Source organism: Halichoerus grypus, chromosome 5 (genome assembly GCF_964656455.1).
Source record: "Halichoerus grypus chromosome 5, mHalGry1.hap1.1, whole genome shotgun sequence".
Lineage (NCBI taxonomy): Eukaryota > Metazoa > Chordata > Mammalia > Carnivora > Phocidae > Halichoerus > Halichoerus grypus.
This window is the reverse complement of record NC_135716.1, coordinates 153,959,079-153,979,558: the sequence shown is the minus strand read 5'-3', so window position 1 is coordinate 153,979,558 and position 20,480 is coordinate 153,959,079. Positions and strand designations below refer to the sequence as shown.

General features: G+C 45.2%; 1 protein-coding gene across 4 annotated transcripts in view; it reads left to right on the top strand.

Annotated features, from left to right (window-relative positions):
* The window catches only part of ST3GAL3 (ST3 beta-galactoside alpha-2,3-sialyltransferase 3), a 181,577-nt gene that overhangs the window by 73,444 nt on the left and 87,653 nt on the right, over positions 1-20,480 (top strand). For all 4 annotated transcript variants that reach the window (XM_078073266.1, XM_078073265.1, XM_078073268.1 and 1 more), the window contains one exon: positions 12,151-12,193. In XM_078073266.1, coding sequence (XP_077929392.1) covers positions 12,151-12,193 — 43 coding nt within the window. The remainder of the gene's footprint in view (positions 1-12,150; positions 12,194-20,480) is intronic.

The window sequence follows — 20,480 nt, the reverse complement described above, 5'->3', positions numbered from 1 at the left end:
CTACGAGGTGGTAAGCTCCATGAAGTTTAAGATACCAACTGCAGAGTGAGCCACTTTTGCTGTGTCTTGTCCCAACTGCTCTTTTGTCATGTCATCTGCCAAAATTCTCCTGCAGCTTTGTGCAAGATGCCCTGGCATGGTCTGGACACACTTGCTAGAATAGAATTGAATTCCCTGCATGCCCTCCTCAGGGCATGGCTATTTTCCCAGGACAGAGGAGAAATAGGGGCATGACGCGTTTGCCACACTGGCTGGGCTGGGGCTCCAGCCTCCCAGTGAGGTTCCACTTTCCGTTGGCCCCAGGTGTGTCACGCTGGAGAAGAGCTATGCTGTGCTGGGACGGAGGGTACCAAGTCACAGGGGACCACAACTTACCAGGAGCTTCTTGCGAGGCCTCTCCCCTCCCCCACACCAGTGTGCACTCATTTAAGATTGGATCTCAGTTTGTGAACTTCTGAGTTATTTTACTGGGTCACTTAATTTAGTCTAGGTCAGTGCATTTTTCTGTGTTTATTTTATAATATTGCTTTGCCTATTTTAGTTTGTCTTTGATTAACTGATCCTCCATTATGATTTATTTCCCTGACTTGAGATGATGTGGGAGCTGTTTGCATTTTGGCCAGCCCCTCTGGGCGTTGCTGACTCCCATGATTCATGTGGGGGCCTGGCTGGGGCCTTTTGCCATCACCCTGGGGCAGAGGGGTGGCGGTAATAGATAATTGCCCTCCCAGCAGCTACTCTCTTCATATGTGGGTCTGCAGTTCTTGTAGCCTCTGAGAGTCAGCGTGGCATAATTTAAAGAAAAGAAGCTTCAGAGTCAGACTTGGGTTGGTTCAGCTGGTCCACTTACTGGTTGGGCATCTTGAACATGTTCTCTCTGCTCTCTAAGCCTCTGTTCCCTCATCTGTAGAATGGAGACAGTGCCTGCCCCGTAGGGGCTTAAGGATTAAATAGAGAGTGTAGGTAAAAGTACTGAGAGTAGTGTGAATACGCAGTAGGTACTCAATAAACAGTCATTCCCCTCACTTTCTCCCTTCGCCTGCTGTGTCTGACAGTCCATTTGCAACTGTTGCCAACTTTCTCCTTCACCCAAGCCATGACCTATATTACTTCTGTTTAATATAGCTTATGACTGTTTTTGGAGACTGTGCAGTGCCATTCCTTCGGAAATGAGAGACCTGTTTTGGTTAAGATAGGTCCTTGTTCCATTTACCCCTCAGCCCTTTGCACTTAGCAATTCATCATAGCTCAGAGACTGGAGCCAAAGATGACCCCTTTAGAGAAGATCTGGCTGCAGAGCTTCTTCCTTAATGTGGTTGGAGTTTTCTTGCCTGTTGGCCTGTCCTGTCTGTCTGGTTTGTGTGCATTCTAATATGAAGCACTGTAATTTTCCGATGGAATGACATCCATATCTTTATCCCATAAACTTTATATACCCCAGCAGTGTTCTTCAAACTGTTCCTCTTCGTGGGAAATGTTCACCGATGTCATCAGCAGCCATTAGTTACTAAACATCTACTTTGTGCGGATTATAGGGACAGCTGATGGGATTTTGTGGTTGTTCTTTAGAATGAAAAAGGGAAGTGGGTCACTGGAGACCAAAAATGCCAGTAGCACAGTTGGCTCACGGTGTGCACCTGTGTTCCAGAAATTCCATTCTGGGGCTCCGTGGCCTAATGATGAGGCTAGAGTAGGATACTTGGCTGGGGGAGGTCTCCCTTCATCCTAGAATAGGATCTCGCTGTGTAGTGCGGTGTTCCCGGCTGTTTACACGTGAGAGCAGAGGTTGAGAATGATTCTGTTCATACACCATGCTAAAATAAACAGGAGGGCACTTAGGGTTATCTAAATCGGGCATTGTGAGAGCATTTATAATTTTCTTTACAGAATTATGAACAAAATGAAATACAAAGTATTATGGAATATATTAAATGTTGAACACAAATAGGCATTTTCAAATTTTTAAGTGAAAAGCTTGAGCTTATTTCAGCATTCGTAATTTTTTATATCAGGGTTTATGCCTCAGAGGTGGTCAGTTTTCATAAATGTTCCATATATGCTTGAAAAGAAAGTGCATTCTCCACTTGTTGGGTGTAAGGTACTCTGTATATCAGTTCAAATTTATTAATTGTTCTGTTCAAGTCTTTTGAATTCTCACGGATTCTGTGAGCCTGGTTTTTCAGTGGTTCTTGTGTTTCCCATTATGATGACAGGAGACTCGTGTATTTCTCCTTGTAATTTTGTTAATTTTGTCTTACAGAGAGAGAGGTTTCATCACCAGGTGCATACACACTTTAGTGTATAGTCCCCTTTTGTTTATGTCCAGTGTCTGAACCTTCTAGGAGTTTGCATGAGCTCAGAACACCGACTTGGTCCTTTGGAACGGCAGTGGAAGAGTTAATGGTTAATTTCAAAGGCTGTAGCCATCTGAAAAAGCACTGCGCGCATTCATGGGTCTGACGTGGTACAGGTGTGGGAGAAGAGCAGAGATTTGCATTATCCATGCCACTTCCCACCTGGAGCCAGGCAGAGGACACACGTGTGCTCTTTGGTCAGGGATTTTTATAATGCTGACCTTTGCTAAGCATTCCATTCTGGGGCTCCGTGGCCTAATGATGAGGCTAGAAGGTAAGGCAGGAAGCTAAGGCAGGAAGCCCAAACCACCAGACTAAACATTTCTCCTTCACTGCATAGCTGTGGGCTTGCTGCTTTGACACCTGAGGAGAGAGCACCTTCAGGCCCGGGGAGGGGGGTGCTGCAAATGCACATCAGCCTACGTTGTGTGCAGCTGACTTGCGAGTCCCAGAGTCTTCTGTGCTTACCACAGATTTGGCATCAGTGGACTGCTGGTGAGACCCAGGCTTTACTGCCAGCTTCCCCAGATGCAAATCAACCCTGAAGAGTCAGTACACTCACAACAGCATTTCTGTTGTCTAAGCTGCATTCACGTGCAACTTCAGAAACACATTTGTATACAGTGAGATGTTCTGGGATCTACAGCCTTGCCCGCACCTGATAGTAGGAAACTCTGCTCCTGCGTCCCAGAGCATTATGCCTCTGCCTCCCTGATTGCTTTCTATTCTAGTTTACATTTCCTAAAGATTAGACTTCAGCTTTCCTGCTAGTCTGGGAACTCCATGAGGAACAGGGCACAGATCAGACCACCAGTAACCAGCTTCTGAATGTGAGAGCGCAGTGCTGGTCAGGTCCGATCTCTGGCTGCGCTGGAAATGGGGTTAGTCACTCAGGAGCCTCAGGAAGTCTTTGTGGAGAAAGTTAAGTTTTAGGCTTTTATAAATGACAGGAAGGAATTGCCTGGGCAAATGTGGAGTCCTCAAAAGGGAACCCCAAAGTAAAAGCCAGAAACCGAAATGGAGGAGGAGTGCCTAAGAAGAGCCAGGGCAGGTGACTGTGACGTAATCATCCGGGTGGGCTGGGAGCGCTATAGAAGGTGGCCGGGCTAGTGACAGGGAGCTTCAGCTGCTGCCACCATTGGTGCACAGTTCCTGGTGCCCCCTGCAGTAAGGGGTGGAAGGACACAGAGAATCCAGGTCTTAGGGCTACTCATTAGGCTCTCTTGGTCATCTGGTCACTCAGTTCATTCTTCCATTTGTTTAGCACATTGATGGAATACCAACCTCTGTGCCAGACCCTATACAAGATATATATATAGTTAGGATTGTTTAATTGCAAGCAACAGAAACTGAACTCGGCTAACTTAAAGAAAAAGGAATTTACTGGAAGGTCATGGGTACCCACAGAACCAAATTAAATGTCATACAGCTGGCCCTCAGAACATGAAGGGCAGTGCCAGGAATCTAGATTACAACAAACAGTCCATTCCTTCAGCACCCTGTTTTACTCCCTGGCACCACTCCGCTTAAGAGGGAAAGAGTCCAACTAACTAACCTAGCTTTTGTCAAGTGCCTCTGCTCTGGGCAGGCAAATCCTGTTGACAGTCTCACCACTTGCCTGTAGGAGAAGAAGGGCAGTTCCTTAAAAGAAATTCAAGGGGCTTGTTTCCAAAGGAGGACAGAAGTGCCAAGAGGACAAGTGATTGTTAATGCTCTAACACTGTGTTAGAGGAGCATGAAAGAGGGGGCACAACCTAGGCAGGAGGGTCAACGCATGCTCTTCTGAAAGAGTAGATTTGCACTAGGGTCTAAAGGATAAGCGGGAATTAACCAAGTAAAGAGGACACATTTCAGACAGAAAAACACTGCTTCTAAGAAAAAGTCTTATATTGAAACAGCTCGTGGCTTATTCAAGGAACGGAAAGAAGGCTGGAATGGCCTGAGCAGAGAGCACAGTGGGGAAGACAGTGCAGTTGGAGATGGAAAGGTAGGTAAGGGCCAAGCCAAGAAGGTCCTTGTAGTGCTGCTGAAGTACCTGTTAGATTTTGCTTTGACAACTGTATCTTGAAGGATGAGTGGGTGTTTGCCAAGTCAGCAGGGTGAGTGAGGGCATTGCAAATAGAGGAAACACTGTCTGCAGTAGCTCTCAGGCAGAAAGGCTGCCCAAAGGGGAGTGGCGGAAGGCGAGGCCGGGAGGACAGGTACAGACAGATGAAGAGCTTGCCACACGGCCTGAGCAACAGTGCCCATCCAGGAAAAGCAGTGACCGCAATGTAGGGAGGAGGATCTGTATTTAGAAATGAGAGAGGGTGCACCAAACATGTCTTTCTTGGAGGACTGAATGGTAATGGTACTAGCAAACAAACAAAAAATAGGGCTGGGGGACAGGGTGCAGATAAGTCTGATTTGCAGCATTTCGAGTTTGAGGTGACCATGGGTCACTTAGGAGCAATGTGTAGAGAATAACCCAATGTGGAAAGGGGTTGGGAATAATGTTTTAAGTGAAGGGAAAAGCATGTACGAAGGCCGGCCTAGAGATGTCAAAGATACTTTGGAGGAAAATAAAGTAGCTCAGTCTGGCCAGAGCATGGAATTTGGCAGGGGCAGAGTGGGGGTGGTGCAGGCACTCCAAAAGTAAGGTTGGAATGGTCGCTATAGGTCAGATCCTGATGGACCTTATGAACCAAGAGACTGAGATTCATTCTTAGAACAATAGAGGGCATTCAGAGGTTTTAGGCAGTTATTTTTTTTTAATATTTTTAATTTTTAAATTTTTTTTAAAGATTTTATTATTTATTTATTTGACAGAGAGACACAGTGAGAGAGGGAACACAAGCAGGGGGAGTGGGAGAGGGAGAAGCAGGCTTCCCGCGGAGCAGGGAGCCCGATGCGGGGCTTGATCCCAGGACCCTGGGATCATGACCTGAGCCGAAGGCAGACGCTTAATGACTGAGCCACCCAGGCGCCCCTTTATTTACTTATTTGACAGAGAGAGAGAGACAGGGAGAGAGGGAACACAAGCAGGGGGAGAGGGAGAGGGAGAAGCAGGCTTCCCGCTGAGCAGGGAGCCAGATGCGGGGCTGGATCCCAGGACCCTGGGATCATGACCCGAGCCGAAGGCAGACGCTTAACGACTGAGCCACCCAGGCGCCCCGGCAGTTATTTTTTTTAAAAGATTTTATTTATTTATTTGACAGAGAGGGGCATATTAAGCAGATATGACATGACCATATTTGTCCTATAGAAAGATAGCTCTGGTCACATCAGGAAGAATCTGTTAGAGAGGGATAAGGCAGGAAGCAGGTAATCCAAATGAGAGGTGAAGCTGGCTTCTCAGTCAAGGATAGTAAAAATGGACAAAAGTAAGTGGGTTTGAGATCCATTTAGAAGATGAAATTAAAAGAACGTGGTAATTCATGCACCCCAATGTTTATAGCGGCATTATCTACAATAGCCAAATTATGGAAATAGCCCAGGTGTCCATCAACAGATGAATGGATAAAGAAGACGTGGTATATATACAATGGAATATTACTCAGCCATAAAAAGGATGAAAGCTTGCCATTTGCAAGGACGTGGATGGAGCTAGAGAGTGTTATGGTAAGTGAAATAAGTCAGTCAGAGAAAGACAAATACCATATGATTTCCTTTATGTGTGGAATTTAAGAAACGAAACAAATGAGCCAAGGGGAAAAAAGAGAGAGAGGCAAACCAAGAAACAGACTCTTAACTACAAAGAACAAACTGGTTATCAGTGGGGAGGTGGGTGGGGGATGGGGGAAATAGGTGACGGGGATTGAGGAGTGCGCTTGTTGTGTTGAGCACCGGGTGATGTAAGTGTTGAATCACTAAATTGTACGCCTGAAACTAATATTACACTGTATGTTAACTAACTGGAATTTAAAAACTTTAAAAAAAAAGGACATGGTAATTAAATAAGAAGGAAATAGGAATCAAGGAATTCTCTCAGGTTTCAAGCTCGGCAGCTGGATGAATAGTGGTACCATTCATTAAGGCAGGGACTACCGGAGAAGAACCAGGTTCTGCACGTGTGAGAGTGGTGAAAGAGAAATCTGTGTGGGGCAGCCTGAATTTCAGGTGTCTGTAGGAAGCAGATATGTCCAGCAGACAGCTGGGTTTACAAGTCTGGACCTCAGGAGAGGAAAAGCTCAGACTGAAGACTGAGACTAAAGTCCACTTTGCTCTGATCTTAACCCTACAAAACTTAAAAGCAAGCCTTGAAAGGATCAAACTTTTAAGTAATTTAACTGCATCTCAAAAATAACTAAGGAATGCACAAATATCCTGCACCCAACAAAGTAACATTCACATGGCTGGCATCCAATCAAGAATGACCAGGCTCACCTGAAACTAATACAGCACTGTATGTTAGCTATATTGGAGTTAAAATAAAAAAACTTAAGGGTGCCGGGCTGGCTCAGTCGGTTAAGTGTCTGCTTTCGGCTCAGGTCATGATCCCAGGGTCCTGGGATCAAGTCCCATGTCGGGCTCCCTGCTCAGTGGGGAGTCTGCTTCTCCCTCTGCCTCTGCCCCTCCCCCTGCTTGTGCGCACTCCCTCTCTCTTTCTCTCTCTGGCAAATAAATAAATAAAATCTAAAAATAACCTTAAAATTAAATTAAAAGTTAAAAAAATATATAAATATATAAAGAATGACCAGGCAATTCAGAAAAGCATGAAAAAACAATCCATAATGAGAAAAACAATCAATAGAAATAGGCCTAGTGATAACAATTGATAGAATTAGTAGGCAAAGACATTGAAACATATTCCCTATCTTCAAGAAGGTAGAAGAAAACAGAATATTATGGGAAGATATATAAGATATAAAAAAAGAAATTTAGAGATGAAAAATAGTGTTTGAGATGAAAACTATACTGAACCGAAAACAGTCAGTTAGACACTGCAGAAGATAAGAGTGGTGAACTAGAAGATATTTCAATAGGAATTATCTAGAACAAAATACAGAGAGCAAAATTACTGGAAAAAAAATGAATAGAGCATCAGTGAGTGGTAGAATGTCCAGCGGCCTAATACTTGTGTCATTGGAACTCCCCTGAAGAGAGGGGAGAGCAAAAAAATTTTTGAAGAAATAATGGCCAGAAATTTTTCAAATTTGATTAAAACCATAAACCGATAGATCCAAGAAGCTCAGTGAACCCCAAACACAAGAAAGGTGATGAAAGCAGCACCACAGCACATCATCAGTACTCCCGCCTTGTGTCTGCAGGAAGTTGGCATTTGAGAGGAAAGCCTCCCCTTGAGAGCTGCAGGAAAAGCGAGGTCTCACACGGCAGAGCCAGGCTTCAGGGCTGCTGGGAAGCAGAGGGAGGTGAGCCAGAGGGCATTATGAGAAAGATTTTAGAAGGAGATTGGTGAGGGGAGGAAAAATCCCACAGTGGAATGAGGATGAGAGGAAAAAAGTCCACTGCCCATTTCAACAGTGGCCCATTTCAGGTAGTCCGTGGCCATACCTATTGTATCCGGGAGATTCAGCCAGCTCTGAGTTTTCCAAAGACTTCCTCCTGTTCCTGAGAGCCTGCATTTGTTCAGGACAGCACATTCCTTCTTCTGGTAAATGCTCCTAACCACACGTGTCATGTGGGAATCATGATTTTTTATAATCCTTGTCTCCTGTCACGGTGATGAGAGCAGGCGTGAGGAATGGATGCACACCAGGCCCTTTCCTGGGAGTTTTGCCATTAGGAGCAGAGAGATGGAGTCTCTGTCCATTTTCAGAGGCAAAGCTGAAGATGTGTGCCTGAAAGTTGCTGGCAGCATGTTTTCTGACAGGAAGGAAGCCGGTCGGGGAGAGTAATGGCTCAGGGAGGCCCAGTGGTGTTCCAGTCACTTTCTGTGGTCCCTGAAGCCCTCTGCACCCTGGCCCTTTCCACACTTCGATTGTGTGAACCGTTAAATTGCCCTTTTTGCCTAAATTAGTACAACCAGTATATTGAACATTCAAGACACATCAGGGAATAATCAAAGCCGGCTTCATTTTGTCTCCCCGTGTCCCCTTAAAGTGTTTTCAGTGTGGGAGGTCCGGAGAATTTTTTGATACCGCTGAGGTAATAAAAATCCCATGGTCACATGGAGTCACCAATTCCAAAATTAGAGTATCCAGCCTTATGTAATAGCCATAGCTTTCAATTCATTCAAAGCTACAGTGACCTCCCCTCCCTGCACTCAGGGCTTCGTACCAGCAGGTGCCTGACCCTGGGAAGGGGATGTGCCCTGCTTGGCCTTCTCCTTGCAGCCCTCCCCAGATGCTGCCTGCAGTTTCTGACCTCTCTGGAATTGGTGGGGAAGGGAGAGAGAGAATGGGAGCAGAAAAGACCTAAGATCCCGTTAGCACTGTCTCAGCTGTTGAGTGTTTAAAGCTAACGTTTGTGGGGTGCTCTGGTAGGCATTTGAAGACCCCCTCCAACGAGGGACCTCTGCTGTGCAGTTCCCCTGATGGGGACAGTGCACTCACCAGAACCTTGTCACTCCTTCTGCAGCTCCTGGGACTCGGTGTCTGCCCCACTGCTCTCTGCTGCGGCCCTGGCCACCCTCTGGACAGGTGTTTTGGAAGGGACCTAAAACAAACCCACACCAGCTCATTCACACATCCTTTTCTACAACAAATTCTAGGGGTGCAGGCCAGTTCTAATGCATCTCTCCTTCCATCCAGCCCAACTTGTGTCCTTTACACTGGTCAGGTGGAAGTCAGGCACCCGAAGTCCACCATGTTCCCCACTCTTTAAGGGTCAAAGTGAAGCTTCCCTCACCAGGCGTGAGGGAGAGACAAGTACTACCCATCCTGCCCCTTAGGTGAGATGGAGTCCATAGCACTGCTCTCTCCAGGGAAGCTGTTCAAATCCTCCCTCCTTAATTGCTCATAGCCAGTTACTTTTATAACTGATGTAGGGAGGGCCTTTCGAATTACGTAACAAGCTTTCAGATATTTCCCTTGAAAATTTACATCTCAGTCTAGAACCTCACTTTAGTGTCTGAAATTTGTCATCCCAGAGGCTTGGCTGAAATACTGTTTTTTAGAGAGAGTGAGCGAGTGAGCGAGCAATGGGGAAGGGGGGCAGAGGGAGACAGAATCCTAAGCAGGCTCCCCGCCCAGTGCAGAGCCTGACTCAGAGCAGGATCTCACGACCCTGAGATCACAACCCAAGCCGAAATCAAGGGTCAGACACTTCACCCACTGAGCCACCCAGGCACCCCTGAAATACTCTTTTTAGCATCCTGCTAGACTAATTTGATCTGGATATATGACCATCGTGACCAAATAATCCTGGTAATAACAGTCAGCAAATATTTATGGAGCATCTACTGTGTGCAGCCACGAAAGAGAAACGCGTCCAGTCCTCATGGGCTGCCAGCCTAGGACAGAGTTTATAGACCGTGAGCCCACTGGCTGAATCCTGCCCATGGACGTATTTTGGGTAATTCTCATGATCTTTACATTTTTCTTGAATCTGTTGCTAATAGTTACACATTGAGAAGATTTACCTTCAAAGATCCAGATTCTTGGCTTAAAAAAAAAAGTCAGAATGTGGCAACGCGGGGCCTGCATCACTGACTGCCTTTGTTAGCTGGCGCCGGTGGATGCTCCCCCTTCGGCAAGGCGTGGAGTCTCCAGATGGGCTCCACTCCCTCTTGGCTCTGTGACCCAAAGGCAATGTCAGTTGCCATTTATCATTGTTGGGCTCACACAGTTACCTTTCCTTAAATTACAGAGTAAAATGAAGTATCTCTGGTACTCACGTCTCTTAAGGGAGAAAACAACGGTCCAAGAGAGCCATCAAGGGAATTTCTTTAGAAATGCAAAGTGTTCTTATCTATTTAATATGCAATTAGTATATGCATGTGTAAAACAAAACTTAAGACTTATGCCACTGGAAAATAATCCATAGATATATCATTATGGCCACTGTACAAAAATGCATGGTGAAAAAAAGACATTTCAACAGGATTTGTTTTTAATGCAACTAAAATCAGTAGTATGAGTTACTATGGGAGAGTATCACATTCCCCCTCCTTCCCTCATTTGTGTTATGTTCTTGCGTGGTCCTGACATCTGAGTTTGCAACAAGGGGAAAACATTCTCTGGTGTCTCTGGAAGGAACCAGCCAAAGCGTGGATTCATTGTATGTCCAAGGGCGTCCTAGCTCGGGTCCGAGGAGCAGTAGCAGGCTAGTTGCCCCAAGGTTATGAGCACATGGGGGAAAAGCAACAGATGTGGGCAAGTTAATGAGATTTTCTTTTTTTATGGAATGATAAATAGGATTGCTGGAAGAGTATTAACCTTTGAAACTAACCCTTTTTGCAAATTTTGTTTTGTTTATTTTTAAAATTGAAACCTTATTTTTCTTCCTGACTTTTATAGGTTCCTGACATATTAAGCAACATCTCCCATCCATTTATCTGAGTTAGAGCAAAAGCAGAATTATTTTGAGGAAAGGCTTTGACCGCCCAAGCGTATTCTCCTGGGAGGCAAGCTTCTGTTGGGCTGTGTGTCCTAGCTGGTATCTTCAATTTTAAAGAAGAGGAATTACTCTCTCACTGCAGCTCTGCTGCTTAAGAAAGAGTTCAAATCTGGGCTTTACTCGGCCTTGCACAATGGCTCCTGCGAGGTACTTGTCAGGATGTGTAACTTCCTTCTCTTGGCCCATCGTGGCTTATTAAAGCCTGAGTTCCTCAAAAGCCTTGCTGCATGGTCTTTTCCATTAGTTGTTTGGTCTTGGTATTCTGTTTTATCCTCAGGTGAAGCCAGCCCGACTGAGAACTGCATTCATAGGCTGCCTTATTTTGATGTAGTCACTCTTTACACACACACACACACACACACACACACACACACTTTGCGATCCTTGAACAAAGATATAAGAAATAATCTTATGACACTTCTCAAGTCTTAGCAGCAGGAATAGCTGTGATTCTGCTGGTTTATTTTATGAACACTGGAAACCATTTTATCAGGGCTTCGCATTTAGCTTTAGCTGTGAGAAATCTTGGGGGTAAATCTATAATCTTCCTCCAGCGAGCACATAGGACCTTATAGGTCTTCCGGTTTTGGTATTCTTATCCTGGCTGTATTTTATTATTTTTCTTATGCTTATTTCCCCCTTTGGTCCCAGATACCTTCTTTTTAAAAATCTTGTACTTCATACAACTTTGTAAAACCGCTTCAGCTTCATTTTAGAATGAGGAAAGATATAAAGAACTTAACCTATTCATGATTTATCATTTGTCGTAAACATCTTACAACTTATTTTTAGACTTCATTTTCAATTTCCTCCTCTTTTTGTAATCAGAACTGTCAGCTTTTTGTGGTTGTCATGAAGAGGATGGGTTCATTGCCATGGATTTGAAGACCCCTTGGCTGCCACGCCTTCACTTCGTAGTGAACACGGCTGCTTCAGCAAAAATTACGATTCGAGCTTAGAGGAAGCAGAGATTGCTTCTGGCCCTGTTACTTCTCCGGGGGTCCGGTTTTGTGGTTTAAGTAAATTTCAGTCAAGTACCACATTTAAACAGGCAGGCAGTTACAGCCAGCATAGGACCGTGGGCCCAGAGGGTCTGGGAAACACCTGGCATTGAACCTGGTCCTTCATAAAACAGGTGTTCAGCAGGAGTTCTGTGACTTCGATTTAGTCGTGGCTTATGTATGTGGCTCTGTTCCTTGAGCAGTTGTCTGTCCCCATGGTCTGTGTCTGGGGAATGCAATCTGCTAGTGTCAACAGTGGCTTGACTTCAGTGACATTTCCTGCTTTTCTTTTTCAGAGTATGATCGGTTGGGTTTCCTCCTGAAGCTGGACTCTAAACTGTGAGTAGAATGAGAAGGCGCCTTAACTCTGTGGTAGATGTCTCTGGGAGCTGGGGTCCAACTTTGAAGGGTCACCTGCTCCGTTCTGTGTCTGTTGGGGGACTCCCTGGGGCCTCTGGCCTCAGTCTATCAGCAGACTCTTGGAGCGTGTACCGTTTGCAGGGGCCCAGAGAGGACGGGATTGTGGGTGCAAACATAAAGCCTTTGATTTGGCTGGCACAGGCAGCTCCTGCCAGGTTCGAGGGACAAGGAGGCCCCCGGAAAGGCTTCTGCTACAGAGCAGAGGATGGTTGAGTTACAGCAGGAGGCAGAGGCCTGGCAAAGATGCTCTGCAGCCTGGCGTGCAAGGCCTTCCGTGGTCAGACTTCCTGTCCCGCACTACCTCCTATCCCTCTGCCACAGGCAAACCCTCCATTCCCCTCTGCCTTGGCATGGGCTTCTTATCTGTGCCTGCACTGCCCTTTCCTTGCTGCTCACCTGGGAAAACTCAAAGGCCACCTCTTCCCTACACAAAATTCACGATCTCTTCCTTGATGCTTCCTGTGAATTTTGTCCCTCTGTCACCAATGATCTCATCGTACTGTAACCAACTGTGTAATAATTATCAATTTATTAAGAGCACCGGCTTGGAGCCAGGCCTGGCTGATTCAAATTCCGGATTGCCATTTACTCTCTTTGTGATTTGGGGCCAGCTCTTGAGCCACTCTGAGCCCAGTTTCATCTGTAAGGTGAATATGCCAATATGCGTACCTCACGGGGTTAGTGTAAGGATTTAATTGAAATGATTAATTCATAGGGGTTTTCAAGTACAGAGTATCTAATCCCCTGTTCTGGCCTTCCTGGTCTCCCTAGCACCTAGCCAATGCTGGCGTATCTTTGTGAGGTGCTTGGTAAACCCGGACCGTGGTTGCATGGATGGACGCACAAAGGATAGGTGGATGACTGTGCCCTTCCCCAGTTAGGCTGGGATGCCTCGAGATTGGGCTGCATCCGTTCTGTGTGCTCATGCGCTGTATGGCACCTCTCGCATGGCTGATCTGCAGTAAATGGTTGCAAAACTGCCTGTAGCTCCTTTCGGTTGTCAGTCGTCTTTGTACACCCGTGGCCCCTGTTCTGTACCAGGCAGACGTGAAAAATGGGAATTGTGTCTCCTTGCTTTCCTCTCTTGCATGAGCCCTTGACCGTAGTTGCCTGTGATGGGGGTGACTGCGCCTACACACAAGACATCGAATCTGGGGCTCTCTGGCTTTCCCACTGAATTGTCTAGCCTTGGGCTGTTTCCTGGCCTCTGGCTTTGTGGTTCTTGTGCCTCTTACTGTGAGTTCAGGCATTGTAATTCTCCCAGCTTTTATACATCGCTGAGGCAGCCCCAAGGGAAGGATGGTCTGCTCTTTATACCAGGCTAGTGGAGAGATGTCAGCCACATGTTAACATCTGGGGAATGGGGCCCAATTATGTTAGAAAGCCATAGGCTTCGCCCTTAGAAAGATTCTTAATTTAGTGCTCTGGGCGAAAAAGAAATCAAGTATAAGCTGTAAACAACTGGAATGTCACCAGAATGGAAGAGATGTAGTAATTTACCAAATCAAGTCACATTGATGAACAAAAGGCATGTTACCTAGGACATGTTAACTACAGTATTTAAACTGTCTCCAGCAATGTGGGGAGAGGAATTAGGAGGACGCTCCTGTCCTGCTGTCCTGACAGTTGGCTGGTACACAGTGGGCTGTTTTGCGGCTTGCTCTTGCATCCCAGGCTAGGCCCATGAAGCATTTGAGTTCAACTTGGTCTTTAGCCCGGGGAATAACTCACAAGTTAAGGTACAAGCTAGAATGTTCCTGCCTCTAATTGCAAAGACTTTTCCAATCCGGTGCTTATCTTCAGAAGAAAGCACAGCTGTGTGGGAATGATTTTTACCTGCTTCCAGGGAAAAGTTTCCAAGTTCAGGGTTCTGAGTTCTGGAGGTGATCCCTTAGCAGTGGCTGGATCTCCTCTTACAAAGTCACCTTCTGCTCTGTTGTGTTCTACTTCTGATGTACAGGAAAGAACCTGAACTTGAATCAGAAGAACTAGATTTGAATTCTGCCCCTGCTGCTTAGAATTACATGACTGTAGATAATTTGTCTTAGTTCTCTGAATACCAGTTTTTCCTTATGAAGAAATGTAGATAATAATACCTACCTCCCAAGATTTTTAGGAAGAATAGAAGAAAGGCTTGTATGAAGTATGAATAAATTTATAAATGTAAGAATTTCTTTTTATTTGTCTTGATTGGATTCATTTAGATTTTTAAATATTTAATTTTTAAATTAAACAATTTTTTTTTACAGAATTTATTTTTAAAATTGAAATATAGTTGACACACCACATTACATTAGCTTCAGGTGTACAACATAGTGATTTGAAGAGTCCATATGTTATGCTTTGTTCATCACAAGTGTAGCCACCATCTGTCACTATACTTCTGGAGTATGGGAGTGCATATGTTTTGGAAATTTTTCAGCCATTATCTGTTTAAATATTGCCTCTGCCCACTCTCTCTCTACTCCCCTTTAATCAGAGTTTAAATGTTAGACCTTCGCCTTCTAGCCTCCAGGTCTACTAATATCTCTTCCCTATTTTCCATCTTTTGATCCTTTCCACATTAAACTAGAACCCCAAAGGACTCAGCATAGGAGGAACTAGAAGGAAACCTGCACCCCTCAACCAGAAAAGGTTGCCAGAACTCTGAGTGGATCAGGGCAATAAGTTAATAAAAAAGCAATACTTGATATTCACAGCCAGGTGATCTATGGAACCTCAAGCGGTGAACTTTAAGTATTTGAGAGTTTAAGGTATTACAGATTGGCAGTGCCGCCAAGGTCTTGGCAGAGGCAAATGCAGGCCTGCTCTGGAGGAAGACGTGAGCTCCTTGCAAATAACCTTTCAAGGAAGTGAACAGCTAACAGTAAAGCACACGAGGAAATAAGGCTCCATTAGTGAGAACCATGAAAAACACCAGACAACAGAGGGGGACCTGCAAAGATTTGTGAAATCAGAATTACCAAACACAATTGATAAAGCAATTAGATATACTATATTTAAAGAAATAAAGACGAGAACGTGGTTAGGGGATTATAAAAAGCAAAATATCCGATTTGGAAAAACAAAACTTCTAGAATTGAAAAACATTAAGTAAAATTAAAAACTCAGTAGGATTTAGCAGGATTAGATACAACTGAAGACTGTGTTAGTGAACTGAAAGATAAGCCAGAAGAAATTATCTATAGTGGGTTGGCCAACTTTTTCTGTAAGGGCCGGATGGTCACCATTTTAGCCAACACTGGCTTTATTGTTTCTGTTGCAACTACTCAGCTCTGCTGCTGTAACATAAAAGCAGGAGGGACAGCACGTAGACAAATGAGTAGGTCTGTATTCCCATGAAATTTCATTTATGGACACTGAAATTTTAATATAATTTCTATGTATCATGAAATAGTCTGATTTTTTTTTTCTCAGCTGTTACAAATAACTCTTAACTCATGGGCCATCAGAAAAACAAGATAGTGGGTTAGATTCAGCCCACAAATCATAGGTGCCTTAATTGAGAGTCCTGCACAGATACAGCTGCATGAGAATTGACTCCTCCTCTCAGGTGCTTTCCATTCTTGAAATTCTATTATACAGAAATAGTCTTAATTAAAATGTCTCTATATCCAATGATTCCCCACAAATCTGGAAATAGATGTTTTGGATTTTTTTTGGTCTTCACTATATTCTTTTAATTATATCTCTGTGGGGAAAAATAGTTTTCTGTTTCCTTTGAGAATTCCCTACTGCTTGTATTATATGACAAAATCATGTGTCAACGCTATGAAAATTATTCAGAATACTTATATGCAGTAGGCTGTATGAACCTTGTCTTTTAACTGCAAGCTATGTTGTTCAGGAGGGAAGTGTTTTGTTTTGTTTTTAAAGATTTTTTATTTATTTATTTGACAGAGAGTGAGAGAGCACAAGCAGGGGGAGTGGCAGGCAGATGGAGAGGGAGAAGCAGGCTCCCCACAGAGCAGGGGGAGCCCTATGTGGGACTCGATCCCACAACCCCAGGATCATGACCTGAGCCAAAGGCAGTCGCTTAACCAACTGAGCCACCCAGGCACCCAGGAGGGCAGTGTTTTTTGGCAGTTAAAAACATGGGCTGTGCTGTCAGACATGGATTTTTTTTTTTTAATGTTTTATTTATTTATTCATGAGAGTCAGAGAGAGAGAGAGAGAGAGGCAGAGGCAGAGGGAGAAGCAGGCTCCCCGCCTAGCAGGGAGCCCGATGCGGGACTCGATCCCAGGACCCCGGGATCATGACCTGAGCCGAAGGCAGACACTTAACCATCTAAGCCACCCAGGCGCCCCCAGACATGGATTTTTAAAGCCCAGTTCCACATCTTACTAACTATAATTTTGAGTGAGCTGTAAAGTGGGGATAATAATCATCATCCACGGATGAGATTCAGCCTATCCTGTACCCTTATCAGTGTCTGCTAAACTGGGAAGGATATAACCCCAAAATGAGACTTGAACCTCAATTTGCCTCCTCCTCCATGCCCCAGGTTTCATTTATTCACTCATTCATTTAGCAAAAATTTTTTTTTAAGATTTTATTTATTTATTTGAGAGAGAGAGAAAGAGTGTGTGTGTGTGAACAGGGAGAATGGCAGAGGGAGAGGCAGAAGGAATCCCAAGCAGACTCCCCGCTGAGCACAGAGCCTGACTCAGGGTTTGATCTTATGACTCCGATATCATGACCGAGAGTCTGATGCTCAACTGACTGAGTGAGCCACCCAGGTGTCCCACAAATATTCCTTGAGTACCAACTATGCTCTTTGTAATTGGGATAAAACTGAAAATTCTAAGCCAAACAGATGACCTTATAAGCTTGATTGGAAAGGGTGTCTTGTGAGCTAAAGACTTAGTGAATGGGAAGGGAGTAACTGAGAACGGCGGGGGGAGGGGTAGGAGGTAGTGTTTCTGGATAGCATCAACAATGGACGGGTTTTTGTTTTTTATTTTATCTAATAAGAATGACATAAGTGGTGACTTGAAAGCATAGATGGAGTACAAAGAGGATACAAGGGATCCTCAGCTGCATGGGGAATACAAGAAAGAGCAGCCTCCATCACACAGGGCTGGAGAGGAAATGGCGTTTTGAGGGGAGACCCAGGTTTCTGTGAGAGCAGTGGATGGAAGGGGCATTCACTGAAGAAGCTGAGGATATAAAGGGACAAGACTTCACAGAACACAGTGGAAAGTTAGCATAGTGCAGGCAGGGAGAAGTGGGAGATGGGGCCAAGAAGCAGCAGAGAGCAGTGACTTGAGCATGAAGAAACCAACAAGGACATAATTGAGGGACTGAACAAGAATAACCAGGATGTGAAGCTGCCCCAAGATTGCCCAAGAATTAATCTCGTATTCCCCTGGGGTGGGGGTGGGGGGACACTCAGGCTGTCAGTGTACTCAGCTACAGCTTGATTGGATGATACCTGTGGGGAAAGGGGGGCAGTCTGGTTCCTGGGGAGGCTCTGGGTTCTCTGAGAGTCTGCTGTTCAAAGTCGGGGGTCCTGGGGAAAGGCTCAGGGCTACAGGTTGCTGCCCCAACAGTGAGGTGAGCACTTCCTCCTTTATTCAACCAATGTCTTGAGCAACTTCAGTGTGTCAAGCAGTGTTCTGTGCTGTGAGAATATCCCAGTCATTGAGTCCCAAAGTCGGTCACTAAACAAAAAGTATAACCAATAAGTCAAGTTTTCAATATCTTGGAAGGTAGTAAGTGGCATGGCAGAAAATAGAGGAGGACAGGGGAACGCTGGAGGAGAGATTGGGAGTTTGAATGTAGTAGGGTGGGCCTCGGAAGGCGGCATTTGAGCAAGGCCTCAAAGGAAGAGAGGGGGTTAGGCGCACCAGTATTGGGAGACAGAACACTCAGCACAGAACCCTAAGGAAATCTCACTTAGGAGCCGGGAATGTGCCCATTAGTCCGGCAGACAGAAGAGCCACCAGGAGCCTCAAAGGAGCCAGCCCCTGGTGTCCAGGTGTGTGTGTTTCCTGAGCTCATGCCAGTCTTCAGGGAGCTGATTTAGTAAAGTGGAGGTTTTGTCTGTTTCAGCTTAGCGTGGGTAGGTGCTCTGTGCTCTGGGAAAGCTCCTGTCTGCTGCCACAATGTGGTGTTTTATAGTCACCATGTGGGCGAGAGCACTGGGACTTTAGTGCTCAGTCTACTTTCATAAGGAATTCTCTGTGAAGACACAAAGATATGAAAGCCAAAACCAATTATTTTTAACCTCCAAAGGCTTGTGAAAACCCAAGTCATCTGTGAAAGGCCTATAAACCTGGGGCAGTCTAAAATACACCCCAAGGCCTAGTTTACTGTTTCCCCGAATGGCCTGCCAACCTATGGCTGCAGTGAGAAAGTGTTTATTGAACACTTACTATATGCCTGATGCTGTACTTGGTGCTTTCTGCTTTACCTGTCCTCACCACAGCCGCTTAGAAGACCTCGCCAGCCCCATGTGTCATCTGAAGCTGATGACTCCCAAATGTATAGTGAATGCCTAGTCCTCTTTCTCCATACTTCAGACTCGTTTACCCAGTTGCCTCCTTTACGTGGGTGTGTAGGCATGTCACACTTCACAGATCTAGAACCAAACTCCTGATTCACATCCCCTGCCTCCCAGAATCTTCCCTACCCCACTACATGGTAACTTCATCCTTCCAGTTGCTCAGGTCAAAAACCTTAGCATCATGTCTTTGACACTAATCATCAGCAAAGCCTACTGGCTTTACCTTAAATATCTGGAGGTCCAGCCACTTCTCACTCCTTCTCCCGCTATCACTCCGTCCGGACAACCACTATCTCCTACATGACAGCCCTCCTGCCTGCTTTCACACTTGCTTCCCGGTGGTCCAGTTCCACGCCGAAGCCAAAGTGATCCATCCTGTTAAGTGCAAGATAGACCTAGTTACTCCTGTGCTCAGAACTCTCCAGTGGCTCCCCATTTCTCTTAGTATAAGAGCCAGAGTTTTTACCATGCTCAACCAAGGCCCTTCCACAGTCTAAACTCCTGTTTTCTTACCACTCTTCTTGTTTATTATACTATACAGGCCTCCTTGCTGCGCCTCAAATACTTCAGGCCCCCCCCGCCTCAGACTCTTGGCATTTGCTCATTTCTTTGTTTGGGATGCTCTTCCCCAGACATCTGCAGAGACTGCCTCATCTTTTCAGACGTTAGTTCAAATGTCCCCTGCCCATCCCACTTAAAGTGTAACCCTAACCCCCATTGGCATTCCCCGTTCCCCCTACTGTGCCATTTTTCTCTAGAGTGTTTTCCACTGTTGGATATCTATGTTTTACCTACTTGTTGTTTGTCCCCTCCCACGAGAGGGAGGGCAGATGGAAGGGGTTTGTCTATTTTTTTCACTACTACTTCTTAGCACCTAAAACAGTGCCCAGCACTTGGTAATTGCTCAGTAAACATTTGTTGCATGGATGAATGAATGAATGAATGAATTGGTGGATAATTCTATGAAGTAGGTGGTACTTAAATGCATTTTAACAAATGAGAAAGTTACCATGGAAAGAATTTACCTGTGTTCACAGAATGGTATATGATCAAGCCAGCATTCGAACCCCTCTCCACCTGGCTCCAAACTTCTACTCATCCCACTATTCCACAGAGCTTTCTCTTTTTTCCAAATTCACACTGTCAGTGTGATCCCCAGTAAGCTTCGTAAGGGCAGGAGGTATGAATGTCCTGCTCACAGGTGTACTCCCAGTGCCTCGTGTGGTGTTCCTGGTGCACAGTGAATATTCAATAAATGCGTGTAAACTCAATTAAGGACAGAGGAGGAGGATATAAGACAGAATAGTGCCATCTGTAATAACAAAACGCAGACCCTAAGTCTCAGTACTGGAAGATTTTGGAAGAATGGGAAGTGCAGTGATGAGGAATGCCCCGTGACCCCTGTCTTTAACCCTGCGTGTCACCATCTCCCGGAGGGTCTCTCACTTCAAGAACTGCCGCCACCATCACGTGGACTCTAGAGAGCACGGGTTCTCTTTAATGCTTTAAAAAAGAGGGGGCAGAAAACAACAACAAAAACCTTTTTTTCTTGGTTCCTCTAACCAAAGCTAAAAATATTTCACTGAAGACTAAAAGGGGACAACAGAGAAATAAACCCCGAGAGCATAGAAAGCCAAAAAGGTAGTCTGGTTTGCAAACTACAGCATTCTGTTTCTTCTGTAGATAGCTCAGGCCAG